The sequence below is a fragment of the Camponotus vicinus genome, unplaced genomic scaffold (genome assembly GCF_025532165.1).
Source record: "Camponotus vicinus isolate PSW18456_S1 unplaced genomic scaffold, iyCamVici1.0 SCAF_5, whole genome shotgun sequence".
NCBI classification, from domain to species: domain Eukaryota; kingdom Metazoa; phylum Arthropoda; class Insecta; order Hymenoptera; family Formicidae; genus Camponotus; species Camponotus vicinus.
In genome coordinates this window covers 18015918-18039923 of record NW_028141977.1, presented here as the reverse complement: position 1 = coordinate 18039923, position 24006 = coordinate 18015918, and the positions used below count along the sequence as shown (strand labels likewise).

At 31.8% G+C, this 24006-nt stretch overlaps 2 protein-coding genes across 4 annotated transcripts; one reads left to right on the top strand and one right to left on the bottom strand.

The window, feature by feature from the left end:
• The first annotated feature begins 3084 nt into the window (after nucleotides 1-3084).
• LOC145972290 (proton-coupled amino acid transporter-like protein acs) lies at nucleotides 3085-14549 on the top strand. Of its 2 annotated transcripts, none has more exons than XM_083100784.1 (10): nucleotides 3085-3254; nucleotides 6026-6101; nucleotides 8534-8632; nucleotides 8868-9023; nucleotides 9386-9658; nucleotides 10258-10342; nucleotides 10518-10790; nucleotides 11190-11368; nucleotides 11625-11818; nucleotides 12062-12199. In XM_083100784.1, the coding sequence occupies exons 3-9, from the start codon at nucleotides 8562-8564 to the stop codon at nucleotides 11800-11802; spliced, it is 1215 nt and encodes a 404-aa protein (XP_082956910.1). In that variant the 5' UTR covers nucleotides 3085-3254; nucleotides 6026-6101; nucleotides 8534-8561; the 3' UTR covers nucleotides 11803-11818; nucleotides 12062-12199. The 2 variants fall into 2 exon arrangements, with proteins under 2 accessions (XP_082956910.1, XP_082956909.1); XM_083100783.1 differs by having other exon boundaries at nucleotides 3087-3254; nucleotides 11625-11794; nucleotides 12062-14549.
• A 1068-nt stretch (nucleotides 14550-15617) lies between these two features.
• On the bottom strand, nucleotides 15618-23280 carry Lmx1a (LIM homeobox transcription factor 1 alpha). 2 transcript variants are annotated; one of them, XM_083100785.1, is made up of 5 exons: nucleotides 22279-23280; nucleotides 20546-20968; nucleotides 17862-18167; nucleotides 17395-17493; nucleotides 15618-16178 (listed from the first exon to the last, which is right to left on the bottom strand). In XM_083100785.1, exons 1-5 carry the CDS (start codon nucleotides 22400-22402, stop codon nucleotides 15922-15924), a joined length of 1209 nt encoding a protein of 402 aa, XP_082956911.1. In that variant the 5' UTR covers nucleotides 22403-23280; the 3' UTR covers nucleotides 15618-15921. The 2 variants fall into 2 exon arrangements, with proteins under 2 accessions (XP_082956911.1, XP_082956912.1); XM_083100786.1 differs by lacking the exon at nucleotides 17395-17493.
• Nucleotides 23281-24006: the final 726 nt, after the last annotated feature.

Genomic DNA, 24006 nt, shown 5'->3' with positions numbered 1-24006 from the left:
AAATATTTTATGAAAATAGAATTTATTAGGGCAAGATAAGAGAGAAAAAGAGTAAGATTCGTTTTAACTTTTTGAAAAGCTTGTACATTTCCAGACTTTGTTATGTGCATATATTTATTAAAACAGAAAAGAATTTTGTTATATTTTAATGTTTATTTTTCTCTGTTTTTTAAACGATTATATTATTTTATCTTTATAAACTTATTATGCTATTTTTACCATCAATATACGACCTACTTTGATCAGTCAGTAGAACCGAACACTCTATGCGCAAGTCTAGTGAACTGCTTATACTACCTGCTACCAGATGTCCCTGGAAATTACTATCGTATGGATCGCGAAAAGGGTAGTTACCCCCCGTGTGACCTAAAGAGAATCCGTCCCTAATTTTCACAGACAGAAAGGCATCGAAAGGCCGCCACAATCAGCACATTTTTTTGTTGCACATACACCTAACCAAATGCGTGGTCAAGGGGTTGATGCGGGGGATGGAACACCCATACATACATATACACACACGAGTTAGCGCATCGCGTCCTTCATCCCTCAGTCGTAGCTTATCATATGCGTTATAACCTGTGATAAAGTGCCTCGAACGGATTTCGCTCATACCTGATAAGCTCGAACGTAAGTTTCAAAGGGTTGTAATCGTTAATTAATGCACCGTCATTCGTAAAATATATCTAGCATGTGTTTAGATTTAGCAGTTGACCGCAACTAATAGTAATAATAATGCTACTTGCGATCGTAATCATTCTAGACCACAAGCTATATCTTTCGGTGTAATATCTACGCAATATTTTTTCTTACGAAGATACTCAAAATCTCGCGTATTATAAACGTTAAAATATATTCAAATATATTCACAATTTTTTCTTATGGGAATTTTTAAAATAATGATATGCTTTCTCATATATTTTGAGAAACAAGGAGATTTGTGAGAATATTTGATATAATGTGCTATAATATACTTTTAAAATAATGAAGAGAGAAAATATTTTTTATATTAAAGTCATATATATCCTCTAAAAAGTTGTTATCAATTTATTATATTGTTCAGTATCAATTTATAGTATATTGTTAATCTATATGTCATAGTCTCATAGTCTACCAAAGCCGCTAAAAAGCATTGTGTCAAGAGAAATAAAATTATATTATTCGATTTTTAATTATATCACTTATGTAAGTTTTAAAGTTTATTATCATTTGTGAAATCATTATAATAAATTAAATTTTAAGTTAAAACATGAGAGTTGAATTTTACAGACCTTATAGAACATTTTATTATATGCGAGGAAAGAATAATCCGAAATATCGATCAAAAACGCCATGGAAAAATGCAGCGACAACGATACGTTTGACTTACGTAATCTCGTCGACGTCAATCTGACGCGAATCTGACGAAGAGAGTTCTAACGTAAGTCTATTACGCGAAATTTATTTCCAAGCTATTGAATTGCTAGACAGAATCTTATAGTAGCAACAGACAACTTTTAATCGCTGGCATTTAAAATTTGGAGAGAATTTAACCAATTCAAAATATATTTCATGAGAGATTAAAACTAGATTTTGTATTAAAAGAGAAGTTTCCTGAGAATTCAGTGAAAAATCAATTTCTGTTTATTCATGTATTTTATAAAATAAACGTCAGAGATTCGATATACATATATGTAACATTATTAGTTATAATAAGTTTGATAAATAATTTGTAGTCTCTTCTTTTTTTAAAGAAATATAAATCATGTATTTATAAAATAATAATAAATAATGATAATTACTAAATAATAAGAATAATTAGTAAATGATAATAATTAATAAATAATAATTAGGGAAAGCATTTAAATTCAATCAATATGCTTGTGCATTACTCATGTAAATTAGATTTTATTATGTATCTTCTTCGACATATATACTTTATTGATTATGCTTCACCTAATCTGTCAGCATCGTCAATAAATGACACTCCTCTGACTCTAATTTTAGCGGCCAAATTCTTCGCCATCATTTGAAGCGAAACTTCCTCGCGACTTTTCCGCAGATTAACCAATACATACAGATTACATAAATATCTTGAAGGTCGAAAATTTTACTCTTCCGTCGCGAAATACTTATGTAATGCGAAAAGTTTCGAGCTCTCGTAAAAATAAATGTTGATACCTTCATAAAAATATTGATTCAAGCCTAGATATTAACTAGTCACTTATTGTCTCGTGTGAATGATATAACTGAAGTCGTTAAAACATTGATTTTATCTCGGTGAGTAAAACAATAACAGAGAGAACTGAAAGATAACGAACTTGTGTCACAACATTTGTCGTTAGTCTATGTGATATATATATCTCAATAAAAAACAATTGTTATACAAATTTTTCAAAATGTACTAAATTTCAAAATTATTATGTGATAAACAAAGATCTTAAAATACGAGAAATGAGTTACTAATTATACATAATATTCAGTTATATCTCTGCTTAGAGAGTATACCTTCTCGCGTCAATCACTATTATTTACGTGCTTTAATGTAGCACGTGCACTGATCGCATGAATCTTCGCATCTCGTGCATATCACCAACACATAAACATATATTGTACTGCACACATATTTGGATTAATTAATTTATTTATATTTTTTATTGTGGGAACGCATAATATTAATATTATTTTTTATATTAAATATCAAAGAGAGTATTTTTGAAACATATCATGAGATATTAATATTTTATATTATGTTATTTTATATTATGTGTTGTGTAAGAGCATTATATTTTTTATAGAGATTTTTTATTAAATTAAGAATGTGGTCAATTAATCTTCAAGCAATTCTTATAAAAAAAACAATTACTGCCGAATGAGATTTAAACTTTGTTGATTTAGACTTTGTTCGTATAACACGTTAAATTGCACTAAATCAATCGACGTTACGACGATTCGTCTTTTTTCGAATCCTTTCGCACGGATCTACGATGCAAAGTACACAGTGCGAGATCGACTCACGGTGGCTAAATCATCGCTCGCGTGCATTTATGAGAAGTCGTTTTATAACTAGCCGTGTATCACGTGACGAGTTGCTATATGTTGCTGCCGAATGCGTATACCAGTGGAAATTGAAGTGGTCCGGGACAGTCGCTAGGCATCCTCGGTCGCTGACGCACTAACTGCCAACTACTAGGTAGTTAGCCTCCTCGGCTTACAGATCCAAATCGGCTTTACATCCGCCGAGGGTTGCCGTCGCGTTTACGGATGCATTTAATTCGGTAAGTCGAGTTCCAACGCGCGCACCAGGAACAAGCACAAAATTTATGTCCAAAACAAACGGCGAATATGAATCGTTTTGACAGTGATACAGTATCATTTTCGAAAGATGTGAATTTTATCGCTTTTTATTCTATTTTCTCATGTTGCTATAATATCGTCATAATTGATACATTTTTTCAACCCTAATTATATATTCGTTAATCATAACTATATATTCAAATATCGGTCTGTATCATTAACAATGTATCTAACGATTAATTATTATATCACCAATGATGACAGATTCTCTTTCAATGTCGTTCAAATGATCGCCAAAAGTCATTATTCAAGCTAGTTAATTCAATATTTTTTATATATAATTTGTATGATTTATTAAATTTTATATTGTGATGAATCATAGAATTTTATATAAAAGTATTGTGAATATGTGATATATTATCTTCGCGAAATATCGCATAACTATATTGATGATACTGAAATCAAGAATTTATTTATAGCACATGTATACTGGACGCATCATATTTATACTGATATTAATATAGATTTGCTTAGAATGTTATTCATTTAATCATGTCGTGTAATGTAATTCATTGCGTCTATTAATTTCTTCATATATTAATTTATGCGCAATATAAGATAACAAATATAATTGATTTAAATATAAGATTGTATGAGACAACAAACCCCCATACACATACATGGCAACGTTTACACTTAAGAATATTCAAAATCTAAAAAAAATGAAATGAAAATATATTAATTTATTTTAGCATACAATCTATAATTCTACAAGTAAAAATTTTTTGTAAAAAAAAAAATGAAGATAATTTTACCCGCATAAAGAAATATAGTTTGTGTGTACGGAAACAAAAATATCTCAATTTATGAAATTTATTTATTTAATGTTCACCAGTTTTTATTAATTATCGTACAACGTTTTCAATATTGCATGAATTAACTATATTTATAGAATTAAATTGTATTAATAAAGTAATGATAAGAACAATTGCCAAATATTTTTGGAAGCTGTTACACCTGTCAGAACGAGTCAGAGCAAATTTATTCCAAAGCTCTTTAATTAAATAAATCCTTACGTTATAAACGATTAAGTAACCATTATTAAGATCGATGAGGGAACTGTTACATAATAAACTAGCATTTAACCATTTATTCGATTCAATTGATATTGCGTTGAAGATCCATCAATGGCAATAACAAATTTTCTAATTGTGTAACAAAAACTTTCTCATTGTTTATCCTCTGTATCGTTATTGCATTATGTATAGTTTGTTCTTTATTTTGACAAAAATAATTTTAAAATGTATTTTATTAAATTAATTTTAAATTTATTTTATTTTATTTTACCATTAAATTAAATTTCTTATAATTAAATTTTATAAGATTTGGTTTCTTAAATCAACATTAATTTTAACATATCTTAACTTGTAATCGAAAAAAATATATTAATATTACTAAGTCTGTATTGTATAATATTGATATTAATAAATCTAAGAAATAACTAGAAAATAAAAATAAAATAAATCCGTTTTAATTGCTATTTAATTGCTATTGATCTCGCATTTTAATTGCTATTCTCTCGCATTTTCGAGCGAGCAATTTTAACAATTAATTTAATCGTCTGCATTTAAAAAGTGCATATTTCTTAATTTCTTTTCCATTCCAATTTACATCGGATAAATTTAACAATGCGCGTCAGCGCAGAACTCAATAGATTGAACGATTAAATGAATGGAAGAGTACTGACTGCAATGCTTTCAATGCAGTTATATGAAGCTGTAATCTAATATGTATTTATTTTAAGTTAAGCTATCAGCTTTATACCACACGTGCATTTCGTCTCGTAAAAATTGATTTTCAAATATTTTTTTTCAATTTATTTTTTGTATTCTTTTATTTCGAAAAATATAACTAAAATATATCGTGTAATTTATCCTCTTATGAAAGGTTATTTACAGCAGAAGAACATAATGTTACTTTATGTATTGACGTGACTTTTATTTGCCATATACTTTATGAATTTGCGGTTTGCTACATATTATTTATTGCATAAGAGATGTACGTTTATTATTAAATCGTACAATTTGTTCGACTTGCGCTATGTAGCTTATGCATTTTATGAACATATTTAAGAGTATTCTTGTAAAAGGATCTAAACAACGATGATTACTTATTTACTTATTAACGTAATTTACTTATTTACTTATGAATATATAATGACACGATGTAAAAGTACTTGTAAATATATTTTCTTCTTTAATTATAGCGTTGCAGGCTCGTTTATATCCGCGTCACTGTTTCTCACGCTTCTGAAATACCTGTCAAGATAATTCCCGTTGGCAAAGAGAACCCTTTCAATGGTCTCTCTAAAATTAGTACATCGGGCATATTCCAGCCACGTTATCCCAAGCATGAGGCTACATAACTCGTCAGGTCCCCCCGATGTGCGTCGAGGAAGTAAGAATTAGGAGGATCGATTACAATACTTAAACCCTATTTTTCTCCCCTCTTCTCCCGCTTTTATATATTCAATACGCGCTTAAACGAATATTCATTCACGCTAACAAATTAGATAATATGTACGTTTTCTATGATTAATTACTAACATAACATTTGCATAATTGTATATGTGTGTATTAATAATCGCGATATACCTGTATTTTTTTTCAAAATGTTTGACGGAATAATCATTAAGGTTAATAGAGTTGCATTATACTGTCTAAGGCGAATTTTTGTTTGGTTTTCGTTGTAGGCATAAACTGCAAACGGAGGAAGTTACAACCTATGCCAGCGACTGAAATATTAAAAGTTGATTAGGACTATAACAGGTGAGTCTTATAACTTCACAAAATCCATTAAAGAATTTGCAACTAATGCAAATAAATTTTGAAATAAAAGATAGTAGATTTAATGATATTCAGGTAAAAACTTGATGGACAATAATAAATATTGATAAGAAATTATACGAAATATATCCAAGATAAATCTATAGACATAAATTAATAATACAGGATGTAAATGAATACCTGTTACAAACTTCTAGGTATGCAGAGGATTCAAAGTAGACCAACTTTTAATAAGAAACTCATGTTCGGAAATGCACTGTTTGCGAGCTGCAGACTGGAACTGTTGGTATGTTCAGTATATTAGGAATAATTCTCATAATAACTTTATTTGCTTACGTTACACTACAAAAATGTTTAGGAATGTCAAAACAGAGGGCTACAATAATTGCTCGTAATTGACGACCACCAACTTCGATGCAAACATTGCATCTGCGAAGCATGTTCTGGTACACTCTATCAAAAATGTTAGGCATCATTTGGATTTCTTACGTGCTACACATTCTGTCCTTAGCGCAAGAAATCCAAATGATGCCTAACATTTTTAAAAAAGTGTACCAGAACATGCTTCGCAGGTGCAATGCTTGCATCGAAGTTGGTGGTCGTCATTATGAGTAATTATTGTAGTCATCTGGTTTTGACATTCCTAAATATTTTTGTAGTGTAATGTAAGCAAATAAAGTTATTATGAAAATTATTCCTAATACTGAACATACCAACAGTTCCAGTCTGCAGCTCGCAAACGGTGCATTTCTGGACATGAGTTCCTTATTAAAAGTTGGTCTACTTTGAACTCTCTACATATCCTAGAAGTATGTAACAGGTATTCATTTACACCCTGTATATACGCAAATATATTTTTTATCATATATTTTTTATTTTATTTGCATACAAAATTGATAAAGTATACATTTCGATAAATTGCATCCACTTGAATTTTATTCAAATTACATTCGTTATTGTAGCTACAACATGCAACGGTGTAATTTATCTTATCATGAGCAGAACACACTGTCTTGAAGCAATCTGTGCCAATTAGATAATATTTCCTTTTTCCCGGATATTTCTATCGCAACTGTGCCATTAGAACAGAAACGCTTCCTCGTAAAATTAGACGCTTGTGTTCTTGTATTATTCAGCTATTATTGAACATGTTCGAACTTTATAAATGCAGTGCATGGCGCTACTTTATATAGCCTAATTAATTATCAAGTAATATTAAAAAGCAATATTAAATAATCAAACACATGTACATTTATATATTAAAATTTTATTCTACAATAATCTCTGTGATAATTAATTTAAACGCATCTATTTTTTAGACGTATCTATTTTTAAATATCAAAAAATATATATCGTTGTATACGCTGCTAAAAACGGGTGTGTATTTTGAGAATAGACTTTGTCCCCTCGCGGCGCGAGATCAATCGTTTGGTTCAACAATGTGAAATAGTCAAAGGCGTAAATAGCGAAGTGCGAGGATACCAAGTGCAACCTTCAGTAAATTAACCTCAAGTTGCATTTGACCTCAATGCAATAATTAAGAGCAATCAGATCGTAAAGAATGCATTAAACTCGCGTATAACAGATTCGCAATTGACATTTTTGTTTTATTCCATTGCTCTACATCCGTCAATTGATTAAAGGTTTAATGTACCAGACTGCCCCATTGACGTGAATCAATTCTCACATCTCTATGTATTCTTTAATAAGTACAGCTGTCTAAGTACGATGTGTCGATTGTAATTTTTATTATTTTACATATAATTATTTTTTTTATTATCTAACGAATTTCTAACGAAATATCAGAACCACGCCATGCACACCGATAAACTCACGAAAATGAGATACAATTAATAGTTTATTTATTAATTATAATTTAATAATTAATAATAAATAAATGAACTGTTTTGTATCACATAACGTAATTGTAATATGTAAATTGCTTGACTTTTAAAATTACTTTATGTATATATAATACGTTGCTAGATATACATATAATTTGATAACTTAATTTTTAATTAACAATAAAGTATGTGTGAGCTATATTTATTAAAAGTTAATGTCTTCGTACGTATAAATCTTGAATACATAAATTGAATTATTTGTGTGAGAAACGTATTGTTGATTTTTCGAAGTCAATAGGAAAATCACACGCATATGTTATTGTAAGAGAGCAACACAAAAATAAAAAACAATAATATAATAACATAAGTAATACTTGGGTTATTACAGTCCGTTATAGGTTCTCATATCTTCTATTTCGTATATTATTTTAACTTAAACATTGTGTTGCACAATAATTACACGAAATTAATGATTACTCGTTTACATACTGTTGCAACGTGAATGTATTAACGTGATTAATTGAATAAGAACGGATATAAAATCAGAAACGGATATAAATATTTTTACAGAACAAAAATATTGTATGAGGAAATTTGTATGAAAATGGCGGACAAGCAGCTAGAAAATGTACGTTTGGAGCTGATCGTCTCCAATGAGAACTCCCATAGGTACGACTCAATTAAATAATATGTTGAATATGTATTGAAAAACTTAAATTTTTATGATTAAGTTATTTTTGTATTAAAGAAGATCTTTTTAGTTTGAAGAAGATTGAAATTTTAATTTCTTAATTTTAACAACATCTTTTGTTACTGTGTGAAAATTTGATATTATCTATTATGTATCATTCGGTATTCGTAATGATGTGAAATGTCAATATTATATGTGAAAACTTATACACAGGGATGACAAGGAAATTACTACAACTATCATTGAAACCACATCATCTCCAAACGTTGAAAATGATACTGAGGCCATAGCACCTCCAAATTCTCCAGATATCACAGATGCAGAGAATTATGACCCCCATCAGCATCGGAATGTACCAAATCCCACTTCGTGAGTGCAAATTATAATTAATCACTTATATTTAAAGGTAATATTATTTTTAAAAACACGTAACAATACATTGTCTCTTGTGATAAAATTCAATGTCATTTCCGCTATGTTGCTTATTCTCCTCACAAATTACAAGGCCAAAATATAATTAAGATGTAAGAGACATCACTCGTAGTCAAACAGTCAAACTACGAATGCTGAAGAAGATCATTCTCTCTTTTAACGCATCCTTTAAAATTTAATCAAGGAGAAAAAATTATATTTAAAATTTATCAACAAAAATGAGAGAGTGTAATATCGGAACATCTTCTGTAACTTCTGGCTTTTGTTTCGCATAACAAGAAAATTTTTTTCTTTTTCAGAAATTTTGAAACCTTGGTTCACTTGCTGAAAGGAAGTCTCGGTACGGGGATTCTAGCGATGCCAAACGCATTTTGTAATAGCGGTCTTCTGGTCGGTGTCATAGCTACGATAATCATAGGAGCGTTGTGTACCTACTGCTTACACGTACTCATAAAGGCGCAGTACAAATTGTGTAAACGGTTAAGAGTTCCTATATTGAGCTACCCATATAGTATGAAGTACGCCCTTGAGCAAGGTCCTCGATGCATGAGATGGTTCGCGCCGTATGCACCGTAAGTACCTTCTGCTTGCTCAACAACAAGTCGACACAACATGGTACCAAGTAGATGAAATAGTTGTATACGATTATATCTTATTTTTTATTCTAATTTCTTCATAAGAAATAATAAATAAGCAAAGAATAATAGCGTGTATAAAACACTTGATCTCTTTATCGCGATGTGTTAAGCAGACAAAATAAATAATGTTTCCTTTAAAATAATTGCAGATAATTTACATAAAATAGTTTATTATAATTAGTAGCTATTTAAATTGATTTAGCTTATATTATTATGCCTGTATTTCTCTTTTGAATAAAGAATTATTATCGATTAATTAAAATATTAACGACATAATTGTTATATATATATATATATATATATATATATATATATATATACATATATATATGTATTTTACTTTTAAAATACATATATTAAATGCGTTGTTCTGCCACTATATTTATATATAAATTTAAAAAATTGACTAATTGCGACACAAGAAAGAGAAATGTACAATTAATTTCAATCGGTTTTATATTAGAAAGACATGCACGATTTCGCAGCTATAAATTGTAATAAGAATGATCTTAAAAAAGTGCTATTATTTCCAGAGGATTCATAGATGTGTTTATGATAACATATCAATTGGGAATTTGCTGCGTTTATATTGTATTTGTAGCAACAAATATAAAACAGGTAAATCAATAAAAGAATTACAATAAAAGAAATCGAGATTTAACATTCTGTGATACACGCTATCAAAGAAACACCTGTCGCAAACAATTAAGTACAATTAAGTACGATTTTATAATAAATCACTATGGAACGTTGTAGCAGTGCATTCAATTCTAATTTTTCCTGATGGATACAGGTGACAGATTACTACTGGAAACCTTTGGATGTTTCGACCCATATGCTTATTTTGTTGCTTCCGCTGATATTGATCAACTACATTAGAAATCTGAAGTTATTGGCGCCGTTTTCCACGCTAGCGAATCTTATTACGCTCGTCGGGCTCGGCATGATTCTATCGTACATGTTTGATGATCTACCATCGATGAGCGAAAGGGAGATGTATGGTTCATTAAGAAACTTTTCCCTCTATTTTGGAACGACGTTATTTGCATTAGAAGCCGTCGGTGTGGTAAGTATCTAGAGGAAGATATTTTTCTTAGGCAGTGTTGTCAATCTCATCTTTCATCGAGGAATTTTTTTATATACGTACAAGAGACTGAAATTGACATATGAATATGCAAAAGCATCAGTAAATGTTATCACGTGCAGTTTATAATCGCTGTGTGTCCCGAAATATTTTTGAAGTTAAATTTTTTTTTTCCTAATTTGAATCTTATTTTTTAATCATTATTTCTAGAAAAAAAAGTATTAAAGTGCGATATTAAAATTTAAAATTTCAAACATATTACTGGCCATTTTGAGATACTTTCTATGCAAGAAAAAAATAAGGGAAAAATTCGACTTATTTATTTATATCATCATTATTCCGATTTATTCAAAACAAACAATGTGTATTATTGTTGCATAGATTATAGCCCTGGAAAACAATATGAAGACTCCACAAAATTTCGGCGGCTATTGTGGCGTATTAAACATAGGAATGACTGTGATCGTTATTTTATATATAATCATTGGATTTTTTGGCTACGTGAAGTATGGATCCGAAGCTGAGGGGAGTGTCACCTTTAATCTACCACAGACGGAAACGTAAGTGAAACAAAACAATCATATTTTAATATCAAGATGACGAAAATATTATAATGTCATTTTATTTTTACTCTTGTTGTAAAGTATCGTTGACTCCATTTTCTATAATATTCTTCCGTATGAGAAAATATCTATTTGATAAAAACTTCTCGAATGTATATTAATTAAATCTAATTTAGAATGTTAGAAGCTATATTATTTATTATATTATAAAGGAATTTTCATCCATGTATTTTTTTATATTTTCTATTTACAGCATGTCTCAAAGCATTAAGATCATGTTCGCGATTGCCATATTCATAACGTATGCCTTACAAGCTTACGTGCCTGTTGAAATTATGTGGAATACCTATCTAGACCCTCGAATAAAGAATCGCAAAATTTTATGGGAGTACGTTTGTCGGACCGGTGTTACATTGGCGACATGTAAGTAACATCTAAGTGTCTAAGGTTGGTACAAAATATTTCGTAAATTAATAAAAAAAAAAAAAATACTGATAAATTTCCGTAAGAGAAACAATTTTTCCGCGATATATAACACTACAAATATATTAGTATTTAAATAATAAAAAAAATAAAAAATTAATAAAAATAATAAAAAAAGTAGATACGTCTCAAATATTGCATCTTGGAAGATTTCCGAATAATATCTTTTCTTTAACTTTAAAACATATCTTTATTTTTTTTTTTCAGTCGTCTTGGCGATTGCTATACCCAGGCTCGGCTTATTCATTTCCCTCTTCGGCGCACTCTGTCTGTCCGCCCTTGGCATCGCCTTCCCGGCGATTATCGATATATGCGTACTGTGGCCAGAGAAGAACTTCGGTTTTCTCAAAACCTTGCTAATCAAGAACATGCTCCTGATTGTGTTCGGATTACTGGGTCTCGTAGTCGGAACCTACGTCAGTATCGTAGACATAGTGAAATCGTTCCAGTGAATAATATCAAGTACATCCGCGAAATTTGCCGAGATTTGCATAGAAGTGCATGCAAGATGCGGCTTATGACTTGAATGATTGAAAATGGTTGTGGACGATGATCAAACGTGTGTGACGAGCAATTGAGAAGTGTTTTCAAGCTCCATCACCGCCATAAGTTTACTTAGACTTTACGTTAAATGAAAGAAGAGAGAGGATAGCGTTATAGTTGATCGATAAAGACCGCCGAAATTTCGACAACAACCTCCGATCATATCTAATTCAATCGGATGGTTCTGATCTGTGATGAAAACTCTTCTAAAGCATCCGACGATGTGATCTTCGCTGCGCGTTGTAGAAAGTTTTATCACTCATTTTAGAAAGGTGCATTTTTTATGCATTCGACTGTATCGTATACAGTAATATATATATATATATATATATATATATATATATATATATATATATATGTACATATATATATATTATATGTACAAACAATTTATTATAATATATATGTCATTATGAATATGCGAATATATCGAATAGGTGAATGCACGACGAATTTCTTTTGACAATTATTCAAGATGATTATTCGTTTAAACTTCTCATCTCAGTACTTACGAGTACTTAGGAACACTAATACAGCTGGCATATTTTTTCCACTTCTCTTTAGATGTCGCAACAAAAAGTCGATATTGTAATATAAATTTTAACATATACTAAAAATTTGTAGATGAAAATAATTTGTGCTTGAACACTAATGATTAATAATAAATAGTAAAAGTAGAAATTATCAAGCTATTGATATTTAATAAGGAGAATAGAACAAGCTTTAACTGAAGATGCTTTATTTCTCTTGCGAAAAAATAGTTATTAAAAATATACACTGTGTAAAATTTTATTAATAATATAATTATGGCGGTAGTATTATTGCGACATCTTCATCATGAGAAATGTCTCAGTGTTACACTGTCGACAGAAATTTATTCTAATTTCGTAAAATTTTTCTATATTCTACCATTTTATAGTTTCCTCCTATTTTATCTTTGAATTTTAAATCTTCTGAGTCTTAAATTCTAAGAAAGAAAGACAATTTTTTAACATCGACATTGTTTTGATAAAACAATGTTCGAACAATTGAAAATGAAAGTAATATACGTAAAAAATAAGTCATATACATATATGCATCATATATATATCACATATATATATATGCATATACGCGTTCCATTTTCTATCATCAAAAGTATTTTTTGGAAATACATGTCGCAGGGTAAATAAAAGTATATTTCTGAAATATATAAAGAGAATCTATCTATACACGATTATTGAAAGAATTTTAAACTGTATTTATAATAAAGATAAGAAAGACTTTATAATTTTTTATGAACATCTATATGTATATATATTAAAATTTCTTCAGACAAGATACAATCAGAAAATAATTATCAAGTAATAATTGAAAGTTTCTATAATATACATATAATGTAAACTGTGAATATTCCGTGATACGTTAGCTTAATTTTTTTTACATCTTCTCTACATAATTTTATTCGATGAATATTCGCGCGATTATTTTTATATATTTTACAAATATCATGCAAGATATTTGAGATATATTTTTATTTATTATAATATATATTATATCTTTACTTTGGCGTTATAGAAACATTATTTAATATGTCAATCAGCATAATCTTAGACTGAAAAAAATACACTAATGTAGTGACAAATGTAGTGGCAAAGCATTTTTCTGACTGCGAAAGCAATATCATAACTCAAAAAAATATTCCGAAAATCACAAGATATTATTGTTGACTATTAGTAATTATTGCTAATATATTATATTATATTATATTATATTATTGTTAATGAGGAATAATGTCGAATTATTCCTATCTAAGCAAATTTTAAATTAGTTTTATAAGCGATGAGAAGTATAAAATCCTGTTACTAGAAATATTTATAATGGAGATATGTTATAAAATGACAATGGTTAATTGTTAATTTTTATGCGTGCCGCGAATTAATGTTATTAATCGATAAATATGTTGCCTCGCTCCGATAGTTGTTATAATAATAACGTAATACCAAATAGATTGAGTGAAAATATTTGCAAAAAGCCTATTGTTAGAAGCAAAATGTTTAGATGCAATAATGATTATTGTACCGATAGCGATGCAAGCTGTAGATTAGTAACGATCTCACGAAACAAATATAATGTACATCAAACATTTAAATATACCGTTTTATACATGAAAGATAGAATGCAGTTTGTATAATTTAGAATATATGTTTTTAGATATTTTTTTAGAGAAATTATATTTTTATATGGTATAATTTTTCTTTAATTTCTGAATCATATTTTAATAGTCAATGATAGATCAGAATTAGAATTTTATATTTAGAAAGGGAGAGAAAGAGAATCTCGGAGTGTCATAATTTAAATGTATGATTTTTTGAGTGAAAACAAAAAACATACATTGTATATAATAATAAATCCTATATATATAGTATGTCTCTCTCACAACTTTTTTAAATATATTTTCACGCGATTATATATAATAATATATGTATAGCTATTTCTTTCATCGAGCGCATTATATAACACACTTTGAATCATCGAAAACTGAAAAAAATTATATATATTAATTAATTGATTAATTAATTAAGATTTGAATAATTAATTAAGATGGATATAATAAAGTTATTAAACGCGTTAATGATAAATAAATCAAATAAATAAATCTGCAATAAGAAAAGAGAAATGAAAAAATCGTTTTCACAAGATCATATATCATTTATAACTGACAGAACAAATTTATACCCCAATTAATTTATTAAATAAAAATCTTAAACTATTTTCTTTATTTGTAAATATGCATATATAGATGTGGCAATTGTTTAAAAATTAATATTCATTATAAGCATTTGTTTTGATTTATTGTAGTTTTCTTTATAAGCATTTCTTTCGCGTTAGTTTTCTTATTTTCAATTTTATTTTTTTTTTAACCTAACCCTCCTTTTCGGCCCTGGAAGAGGAAAGGAAAAAATATTTTATTACGATGATTATATTTTCTTCTACAGTCAAAATGATTAAGAATGCATGAAAATTTTCTGAAAAAAAAAAAAACATTGCATTAATTCAATATCAATTTGCTGTCTCTTGCTACGCAATGCAAAACAGGATGAGAAAAGAGTTTGATAACAATATTCTTCATAGTGTATTTATGAATATCTATTTATTACACACAGAGGAATAAATACAGATTTTCATTCTTCGACAATGAAGAAAAGCAAACATTTCGAAGAGAATTTTTTGACGTTGCGTCAACACACATCACGAAATTTTTAAAGAAATTTAGAAATATTTTGCATATCAAGTAGAAAAATAAAATATACAAGATGTTGACTAGAAATGGATTAATGACAAGTCGCGTGGATAACGAAAAATATCTATTTTTATCTCGTCGCGATCACCTGGATACAGGAATGAAATGCAATGTCGACTCCTTCGTTGACGCAACAAAGCCGATTGACACGACACGCGAGGGAGAGATACAGAAAAGGAAGGATGGGGACGATGAGGAGGGCAAAATAAGCGACGCGAGATCGAGGAAAGGAAAATTTGGATTACGCGTGATCACCACTGAAGTAACTACTCTGCATCATGAACAGTTTGTCGATCGGATTGTGAATAGCCGCGTGCAGGCTTTGCGACAGCGACGGGGTGTCGTGCGATGATGAGCCGTGATGGGAATGTGAAGCGCCCTGGTGACTGCCGTCCGCGCCGCCTCCATCGTTTTCGCCGATATCAAAGCCGCCGTCTGTCCCATCTAGAGACAAGTCGCTGCTGCAGAAGCTCTCCCCCGAATGCCCTGGATACGCGTCTGGAAGAAACAAAACGTGTTTTATTTTATTTATTTTTTTTTTGTGAAACACTATTCGGAAGGTATCGAATGAAATGTATATTCGCAACAATGGGAAAATTCCTTTGAAATTTTTATACGCAAACGTACAGTACAAAATTACATAGTGTATATATAGAATAGAATATATTTTTGCAATAACTAAAAATTCTTTATATATAATTTTGTTTTAGAAATGTCTCATTTTTTATAATAAATATTTTATAATTAATATAATTGACTGAATGTGAATAAATAATATTATTAAAATGATTTCTTTTATATTCAATTTTAAGAAGGAAAAAAAGATATTTGCAAAAACTTTTTTAACATTAATTTTTTTAATATTTTGCATATTTTGCTGGAGTAGAAAAATAAGATAAGCTTTCTTTTATATGTCTAATGGTAGGATATCAAGTGACAGAGTAATATGATCGCAGTTGTAAAAAATGCTAAAAATTCAGATCCGAAATATTCGAAAAAATATCATGGCTCTCTGTGCTCTATAGAAGCTAAATAAATATTTGCTTCGAACCCGCGTGGGCGCGTGACGTGTGCAGGATGTTTTGAAAAAAAAAAAAAATGTATAGCGAAGCTCCTATCTTTGATATGAAAAAAAGTGGTTGGAGTAAACATAAATTTTGTCTCTCTCAAAAACTTTTTATGAAAGTGTTTTTGAAATTTTTATATGTGTGAGCCACAGTTGTTACAACATTTTAATATTCAACGTTAAAAATTTTATTTAAATCTTTGAATCTCAATATATGTATGTGGGAGAGAGTAATATAAAAATAAGCCTTAAAATATGCGAAATAATCGGTGATATTTGTATGAAAGTAAAATTAAATACATGTTGCTATGCACTTTTTCTATCAAATCTTCCATCGAAAAGATAATTAATCGTCTTATCGAATATAGAATTTTTGTATTATTTTAATTGTATTATTGTTAATTTGTTGTTGTAATTGTTATTATTTTAAAATTTTGTATTATTTTAACCTCTCAATAATAAAATTTACCGATTTTATTAAAAGAGAATCAAATTTGTGAAAAAGCTGTAATCTAGAGTATCATTCGCATGATACGGAAATATATACTTTGCATAAACGCCTATCAGGATGCAAACGCATTACGCACATACCGTCTCTCTCTGTGACATTAGTGCGCAAATGAGTTTCTACGGTGAGTAAAGACTTACCGTCGGGCGAGTACGGGTTATTGGGGTTGAGCGGTTGGGTGGCTGAGGGGAAGCTAGAAGATTCCCCATCGCGCATGTTCAGGGCGTTCAAGTAATGACCTGCGAACGAGATTAGACAATTGACATTGAACTCACTCGTTTACCAATGCCCCATTAACCAGTCTTCGCAAATTCGCGAGTCTCCCGACGAGATCGCGTTACTCTCATGTAATTCTACGCTAATTCGGCACAATTTTTTTTTTCGTAAATAATAGAAAGTCGATAAGAAACAATCGAGACGGATTGTCAAAATTAAAATTAATGATTTTAAAAATAAGTACGATTTTATTATTAATAAAATTTTACATTTTCCAGGATCGACGAGGAATTTCAGGGTCAGGAATTTCTGGAATCGGTCGTGTTGAAAATATATTTGAATTCTCCACGGAATTCTCTCGGAAGCGAGATAGCGTGAAAAATGCTCTTACTGTGATCGCTATGCGGACTTTCCGTCCTTCGCTCCTCTTTCGGTTCTTTGTCGGATCCCGGCTCGGTTTTGGCCTTTCGCTGAAGCTTCTTCATCTTTGCTCGCTGATTCTGGAACCAGACTTGGACCACGCGCACGCTGAGGCCGGTATCCTTGGCGAGGGCCTCCCGCACCTTCCTGCAGGGTTTCGGGGACACCTCGAAAGACGCCTTGAATTGACGTCGTTGGGCCGACGTGAGTATCGTCCGCGGCCGTTTTGGACCTCGACGACCGTCCCGTGGTCGATTCTCGTCCAATAAGTCGTCATCTGACAATATATATGACGCATCTTAAATATCTACAAATCATGCACACATGTATAAATGCCTGAATATTCTCTCTTTTATCGCTTGTAAAAAAAACCAAGTAAAATTTTTCAAATAAATGTAGAAAGAATTTGGAATTATATAGCTACAAGGGATCATTTGCTACACTTTTCACTTTTAATATCAATATTTTAATAAAAATTACATACATATATATACAAAAATAAATAAAAATAAAATATCACATGCATAACATCATTTATTGTTTATTATATGTTAGCAATTTTTTGATCTTTTGATTTAATAAAGAGAAAAAAGGCCAGGAAATCGTCAGACTTTTGCACAATTCCTTGTAAAACATTTAATGACATGCAATGAAAATGGGAAGAAGCGAGTAAATGACGATTTAGTCTTATCTCTTGCGTGAATTCGTGTTTCGAATAACTGACGGATTGATCGTCTGGCGCAAACGGCAGCGGCTCGAAGTCGAGCAGTAGATACGGGTGGCTTCGATCAGACGGCGATCCGACAAAGCACACAGGCCACGCCTATCGTGCAACATATGTACCGCGGCGCGGCAACATGTCGGCCGCGAACAAACGCACCGACCATACGTGCGGATTCCACCTTCCGCTCGGAATATTTCAACAACTTCGGGAATTGTTAAAAATTTTGTTACGCAGGAGATGAGCGAAATTGTCGATCAAATCATCGAGATGCGCGATCGTCATTAAATCGTCGATTTATTATTAAACGCATGCAATGAACTCTTAAAAACGCAGATTGGAATTGTATGGAATTTTTCATGTAATATAAAAACATATTTTCAGTGTTTTTTTTTACTGCTTTATAAGGGAGGGGAGGAAATTCTCCTCGTGCATTCATTTATAAAAATTCCAATTAGAATTCTTTTCAATATTTTTGCGTAATTTGAACGTATGTTGTTTTTTTTTTATTTCTGTGTGATATTCCTTGTATATTTAAATATTTCATTCGCGTCATATGTATGAGGGAGAAAAGGGATATACATATATATGTACATAATAAACGACTCACAAACTGCTCTTTCATCATTTTTTATCGTCACCAATAACACATGAAATATCTCGAAACGCGCACCATAAACTTACATGGAGATATATCGCAATCGATGAATCGTTTTGGAATAAATTCCGCAACTATATTTCTCAAGATATTTCATATTTTCACGGGGTATTCTTTGACCTTACGAAAGATTGGCGAATTCAACAATGGCTATTTTACGACGCCGCGAATGTCACGCAATCGCTTTCGATCATTCACGCTTGATTTAAATGTAATTACCTTGAAAAGGAACAGCCCTGTTTCGAAATTCCTGTAGATTTTTACTTTGGATGTCTTTAGATTGTAGTACAACCTGCGAACAATGCAACAAGGTATGTACAATGCGTTTTTCAACGTCATTTTATTTGATTCATTCGATCGTATTTTCAAGCATTCCGCGGCAATGATTCGTGAAATTACTTTGCAGCTAAAAATTCGTGTCATCGCCAATCTCGCCAATCTCAATTCTCAAATTATTTGAATTCTGCTGTGGGAAACGACGCGATAATCGATACTCTCGTTTAATAAGACGATATAAAAGATAGTTGAGCAGTTTGTCATGTATGGAAAACAAGTAGATCCTTTCGGCTCATTCTGTACAAGTAAATTATATATCGTGGTATTTGCTTAACTAAGTTTTTCGCAGGGTCTCATTCAATTTTCGGAAATGATAATGCTTCTACTATTGGCGACAGTGTGATAGAAACAGAAATTGTAGCTCACATAGAAATGGATACACATCGTAAAGTCATCTCATGCAAGATACATACATTTTTATTCATGCTACTTCTCATATATTTTATACAAGAACGGTGTCTTTTGTGCAAGGAAAACAATGATTATGTTCGTGCATATATATAACACATATATTAAGCTCTTTCAATTTTTCTTCCAATTGCAAAACACAAGACTGGAACAGCCACCATCTTCCAAAAATTGTATTATTCGATTTAATGTATATATATATAAAACAAACTGAGATGCAAAAAAAAAACAATTAGAACTCACTTGATTTAATCACCAAAATTTTTTTTTTTATAATTTGTTTATTAATTTCAAAAAGGTCTATCATATTTGCTAATCTTGTTTCTTATTTTTGAAAATTCACAAAGGGAACAAGTTAAAACTAGAAAAAAATTTCCGTACAGAAGCAGATAGTGAGATCAAGGCTGATGCTTTATTTCGCGTCGACAAATACACAAGACTCGAGATGAAGAAACAAGATTTCGTAAACGATTATGCGCAATTTATGCACATACACATACACACATACATACGCACAGTGTGGGACACTCACCTTGCGGACTATTTAGATATAATTCGTGCTCAAAGTCCCGTCTGCAGATCGGCTGGCCCTGTCGGAGGATATAGTGGGCGCCTCTCGGCAACGGCTGGCCGCACATGCAACACGCGAAGCACTCCACGTGGAACACCAGGCCGGACACCGGCCGCATCACCAGATCCGAGCAGCTGATCTTCTCCATGCAACGCGCGCACTTCACCCCGAAGATCCTCTCGTAATCGGAACGGCAGTAGAGCTTGAGGTCGCGTATGAAGCACGAGTGCGACAGCATCGCGCCGCATACCGTGCACGAGAGGCACTCCTCGTGGTAATTCCTCTCGGCCACCCTCATCACGTACTTGTCGGCGATGGTGCGGCCGCAGCCGGCGCAAATCGTCTCCAGAAGACCGGATTCCGTCTTCACGGAAACGGACGGCTCTGTGAACGACCAAATTATGCGATAACACTGTTAACGACTAGCGTACATCGGCCGTTGTTCGAATTGAAATTTTGCTTCTACTTTCGACCTCAATTTTTTCGATTTTCTCGAATGATGAGAGAGAGAATTTTTAATTCATATAGAAATTAAATATCCGGAGTAACCTATCTCAAATAGTACATGAGCAATTTAAAAGAGGATCTTCCGGTAAAACTATAGGTTTTATAAAATTTCAAAAAAGAATGATTCAATTAATATAGATGTTAAATTGAAAATGACTTGTGAAACGTTTTGCATTGTTTGAATTTTTATATAGCTTGGAAGTAAATGAAGGGAAATACTTAGAGGTAGATATTATATCTGTCCATTTATATATAAGATAGTTACGAAATCTAACATTATTTCGTTTTTCATGAGCGATTTTTTGCTACGCTTTACGATTCATTGCCATCATCGAGAACGAATAAGTCTTTTTACCTGAAAATAGTTTGTATTCTCTTTCATTTGCTTTCATTGTCAAGCTACTGACAAGATTTACGGGATAGTTTTTTAGAGAAAAATGGGTCCTTGATGTCAACAAGCCAATTTCAAACAAAATATATGAAGCGATACAGCTTTAATACTGCAGTTAATATTGCATATGGATAAATAATTATTTATTTCAAATTAATGTTCGCGTGTTTCTAACATATTGAATATATGATCGAATGTGCTAAATATGTATAATTAATGCACGATCTGATTTTTTCGAAAATTTTTATACTTTAAGTATATATTCTTAGAAAACTGATTTAAAAAAATAATATGCAACATATGCTTATACAAAGAAAATTAAACAATCTTTATTGAGCATTTTATATAATATGCAAATTCTCTTATTTTCCGAATAATCGATCGAATATAATTTAAAACTAAATTATGTATTTATAATTAACCGTATGTCCACCTGGAAAATATTAAAACACGAATAAAAAGGTGTGCATTTGAATATATACGACATAACTATCTCTCCATTTTCTAGCTGCAGAATAATATATTCGTGTCTCAATTTCAAGAAATATATAGTTACAAACTATTATTTACTATTTTTATTAAATTGAAGTTTTTATTAAAATCTTTTTATTACACGAGGGAAATTGTTCTTGATAAAATGTCTTACATCCCCGATATGAAATACATATTACCACTTTTTACGTTTTATTTTATTTTAGCAATAGAAGAATTAAAATAAAAAAATAAATTTTATAGATATATAAAATATATAAAATATATAAATTTTATTTACATATATAAGAAAATTTTTCTTTACCTGCGTTATTATTATCGGATGTAGGCCGGAAAGGCATAGGTGGGACCGCCGCCGTCGGCAAAGGCTGACCGGGTTCACTTTGACGATTGAAAGAACCAGGCGCCGGAGGATAGAATTCCAACATGGTGTCTTTTTGTCAGAACCTTGAACACGGAAAAAGTCTTCGAGGTGCTAAAAACTCGTTTTAAAAATCCTCTTTAAAAGAGTTTTATTTTGAATGACACTAGACACTTGGGAATCACACATCAATAAGAGTTTCTGGAATGACAACGATGAAATTTTCTCAAAACGCCTTCGTCTTTTCTTTCTATTTTAGGCACCTAGTTGTTCTAGGCAAACAATTTCTTTGTAAATTTCAACAGACTCTCAGATCCCTTGACAATAGCTTCACTTTTGCTTTCGCCGATCGCCGATCTTCTTTCAAAATTGTCTAAGTATTTTAATATCACTCTCCCTTACCAGTAAATTGAATTTTTCTGATTAAATTCACGCTGTTCTGATTGAATTCACTATCAAGAACGATGGCGCATTTCGCGTTAAGTATAGCTATATAGTAATACGACTTCCGACACTTTCCAATAAATTAGTCCAGGTCAAAAGCTATAAATTAGTCCACGTCACTTGTACGGTCAATCGATCTCGTTTGACCGGACATTGAACATTTGTCACTTCGGCCAGAGGCCAGAGGAACGGTGGAACTTCGGTACGTTTAGCTGTCACCGGTTCTTCGATACGGTCAGCGCCGTATGTTATCCGAGTTTCATGACGAGATGCCGTCACTGCCGTGCACAGTTTTAAGATGACGAGCTTCTTGGGCAATCTTCTCGGGGCGCGAGATGTCACGGCTGCACCGCATTCCGGATACAGCGAAAACGGTGAAGACTGACTCCCGACGCTTCCGAGAGCTTCTTTCCTCCCTCCACGTCTTCCTCATCCACCCGCCTGATATCCGCACCGGACGCGCTCTGTACGCGATAGTTTCGTACGTGTCATCCGCGCGAGCTCCGTCGCTTTTTTGATCGGGATCCACCGACTCGCCGACAGCGAGAATCCCCATCCTTCTCTCCCCCAACCCCTTTCTTCATCACCCCGGTATAACGCGGCTTCTCCTACCCCGCCCGTGTCTCGTCCCCGTCATTGGAGATAGATGAGGCATCGATGCGAGAGTGAAGAGGGCGGGTTCATCCCCCGCGCTCTTAGCCGCTCGCAAAACTCACGGTGGAGGCTACCGGATTGGCGTCGCCGGGAACCGCCCTTGCCCGAGGGTTGCTAGTGGGGCAAAACGACCACCGAGGGTGCTCAACCAGCGGCGATGTACAAACGGGAGATCAATATCCGACCTCAACCATTGCCGGAAGATTCAGTGACGTATCTCGGCGAACCGGGCGGACATCGATCTTAGACGCCATCGGGATCTTTGTTCTTTTTTTCCTTTTTTTTTTTAAACAAGCGATCGTGCAAAGTAGATTAAATCCAGTAGGAATTTGGGACGAGTTCGTAGAACGTAATGGAAAAAAATACATTAAAAGTACAGAACCTAATTAATTTTATATAGCGTGCGAGATAGAGATGCTAATGCTTGGTACTGTAAAAGTAATTGTTGTGTTTATAAGAAAAACACAGAATCTAGAATTATTTAATAATACATGTAATTTATTTTTATTAAAAAATGTTAATTCATTTTTTTATGACAGTATTTTACTTTGAGAGATTAATAAGTCTATCTTA

Bases quoted from the DNA above. Each gene is read 5' to 3' on its own strand.
- Lmx1a (XM_083100785.1), bottom strand. From the start codon at position 22,402: ATGTTGGAATTCTATCCTCCGGCGCCTGGTTCTTTCAATCGTCAAAGT. The intron at 18,168-20,545 runs GTGAGTGTCCCA...ATATATTGTCAG, and splicing joins ATATCTAAATAGTCCGCAAG to ATGACGACTTATTGGACGAG. The intron at 16,179-17,394 runs GTAAGTCTTTAC...TGTTTCTTCCAG, and splicing joins TAACCCGTACTCGCCCGACG to ACGCGTATCCAGGGCATTCG.
- LOC145972290 (XM_083100783.1), top strand. From the start codon at position 8,562: ATGAAAATGGCGGACAAGCAGCTAGAAAATGTACGTTTGGAGCTGATC. The intron at 8,633-8,867 runs GTACGACTCAAT...ACTTATACACAG, and splicing joins TCCAATGAGAACTCCCATAG to GGATGACAAGGAAATTACTA. The intron at 10,791-11,189 runs GTAAGTATCTAG...ATTGTTGCATAG, and splicing joins CATTAGAAGCCGTCGGTGTG to ATTATAGCCCTGGAAAACAA.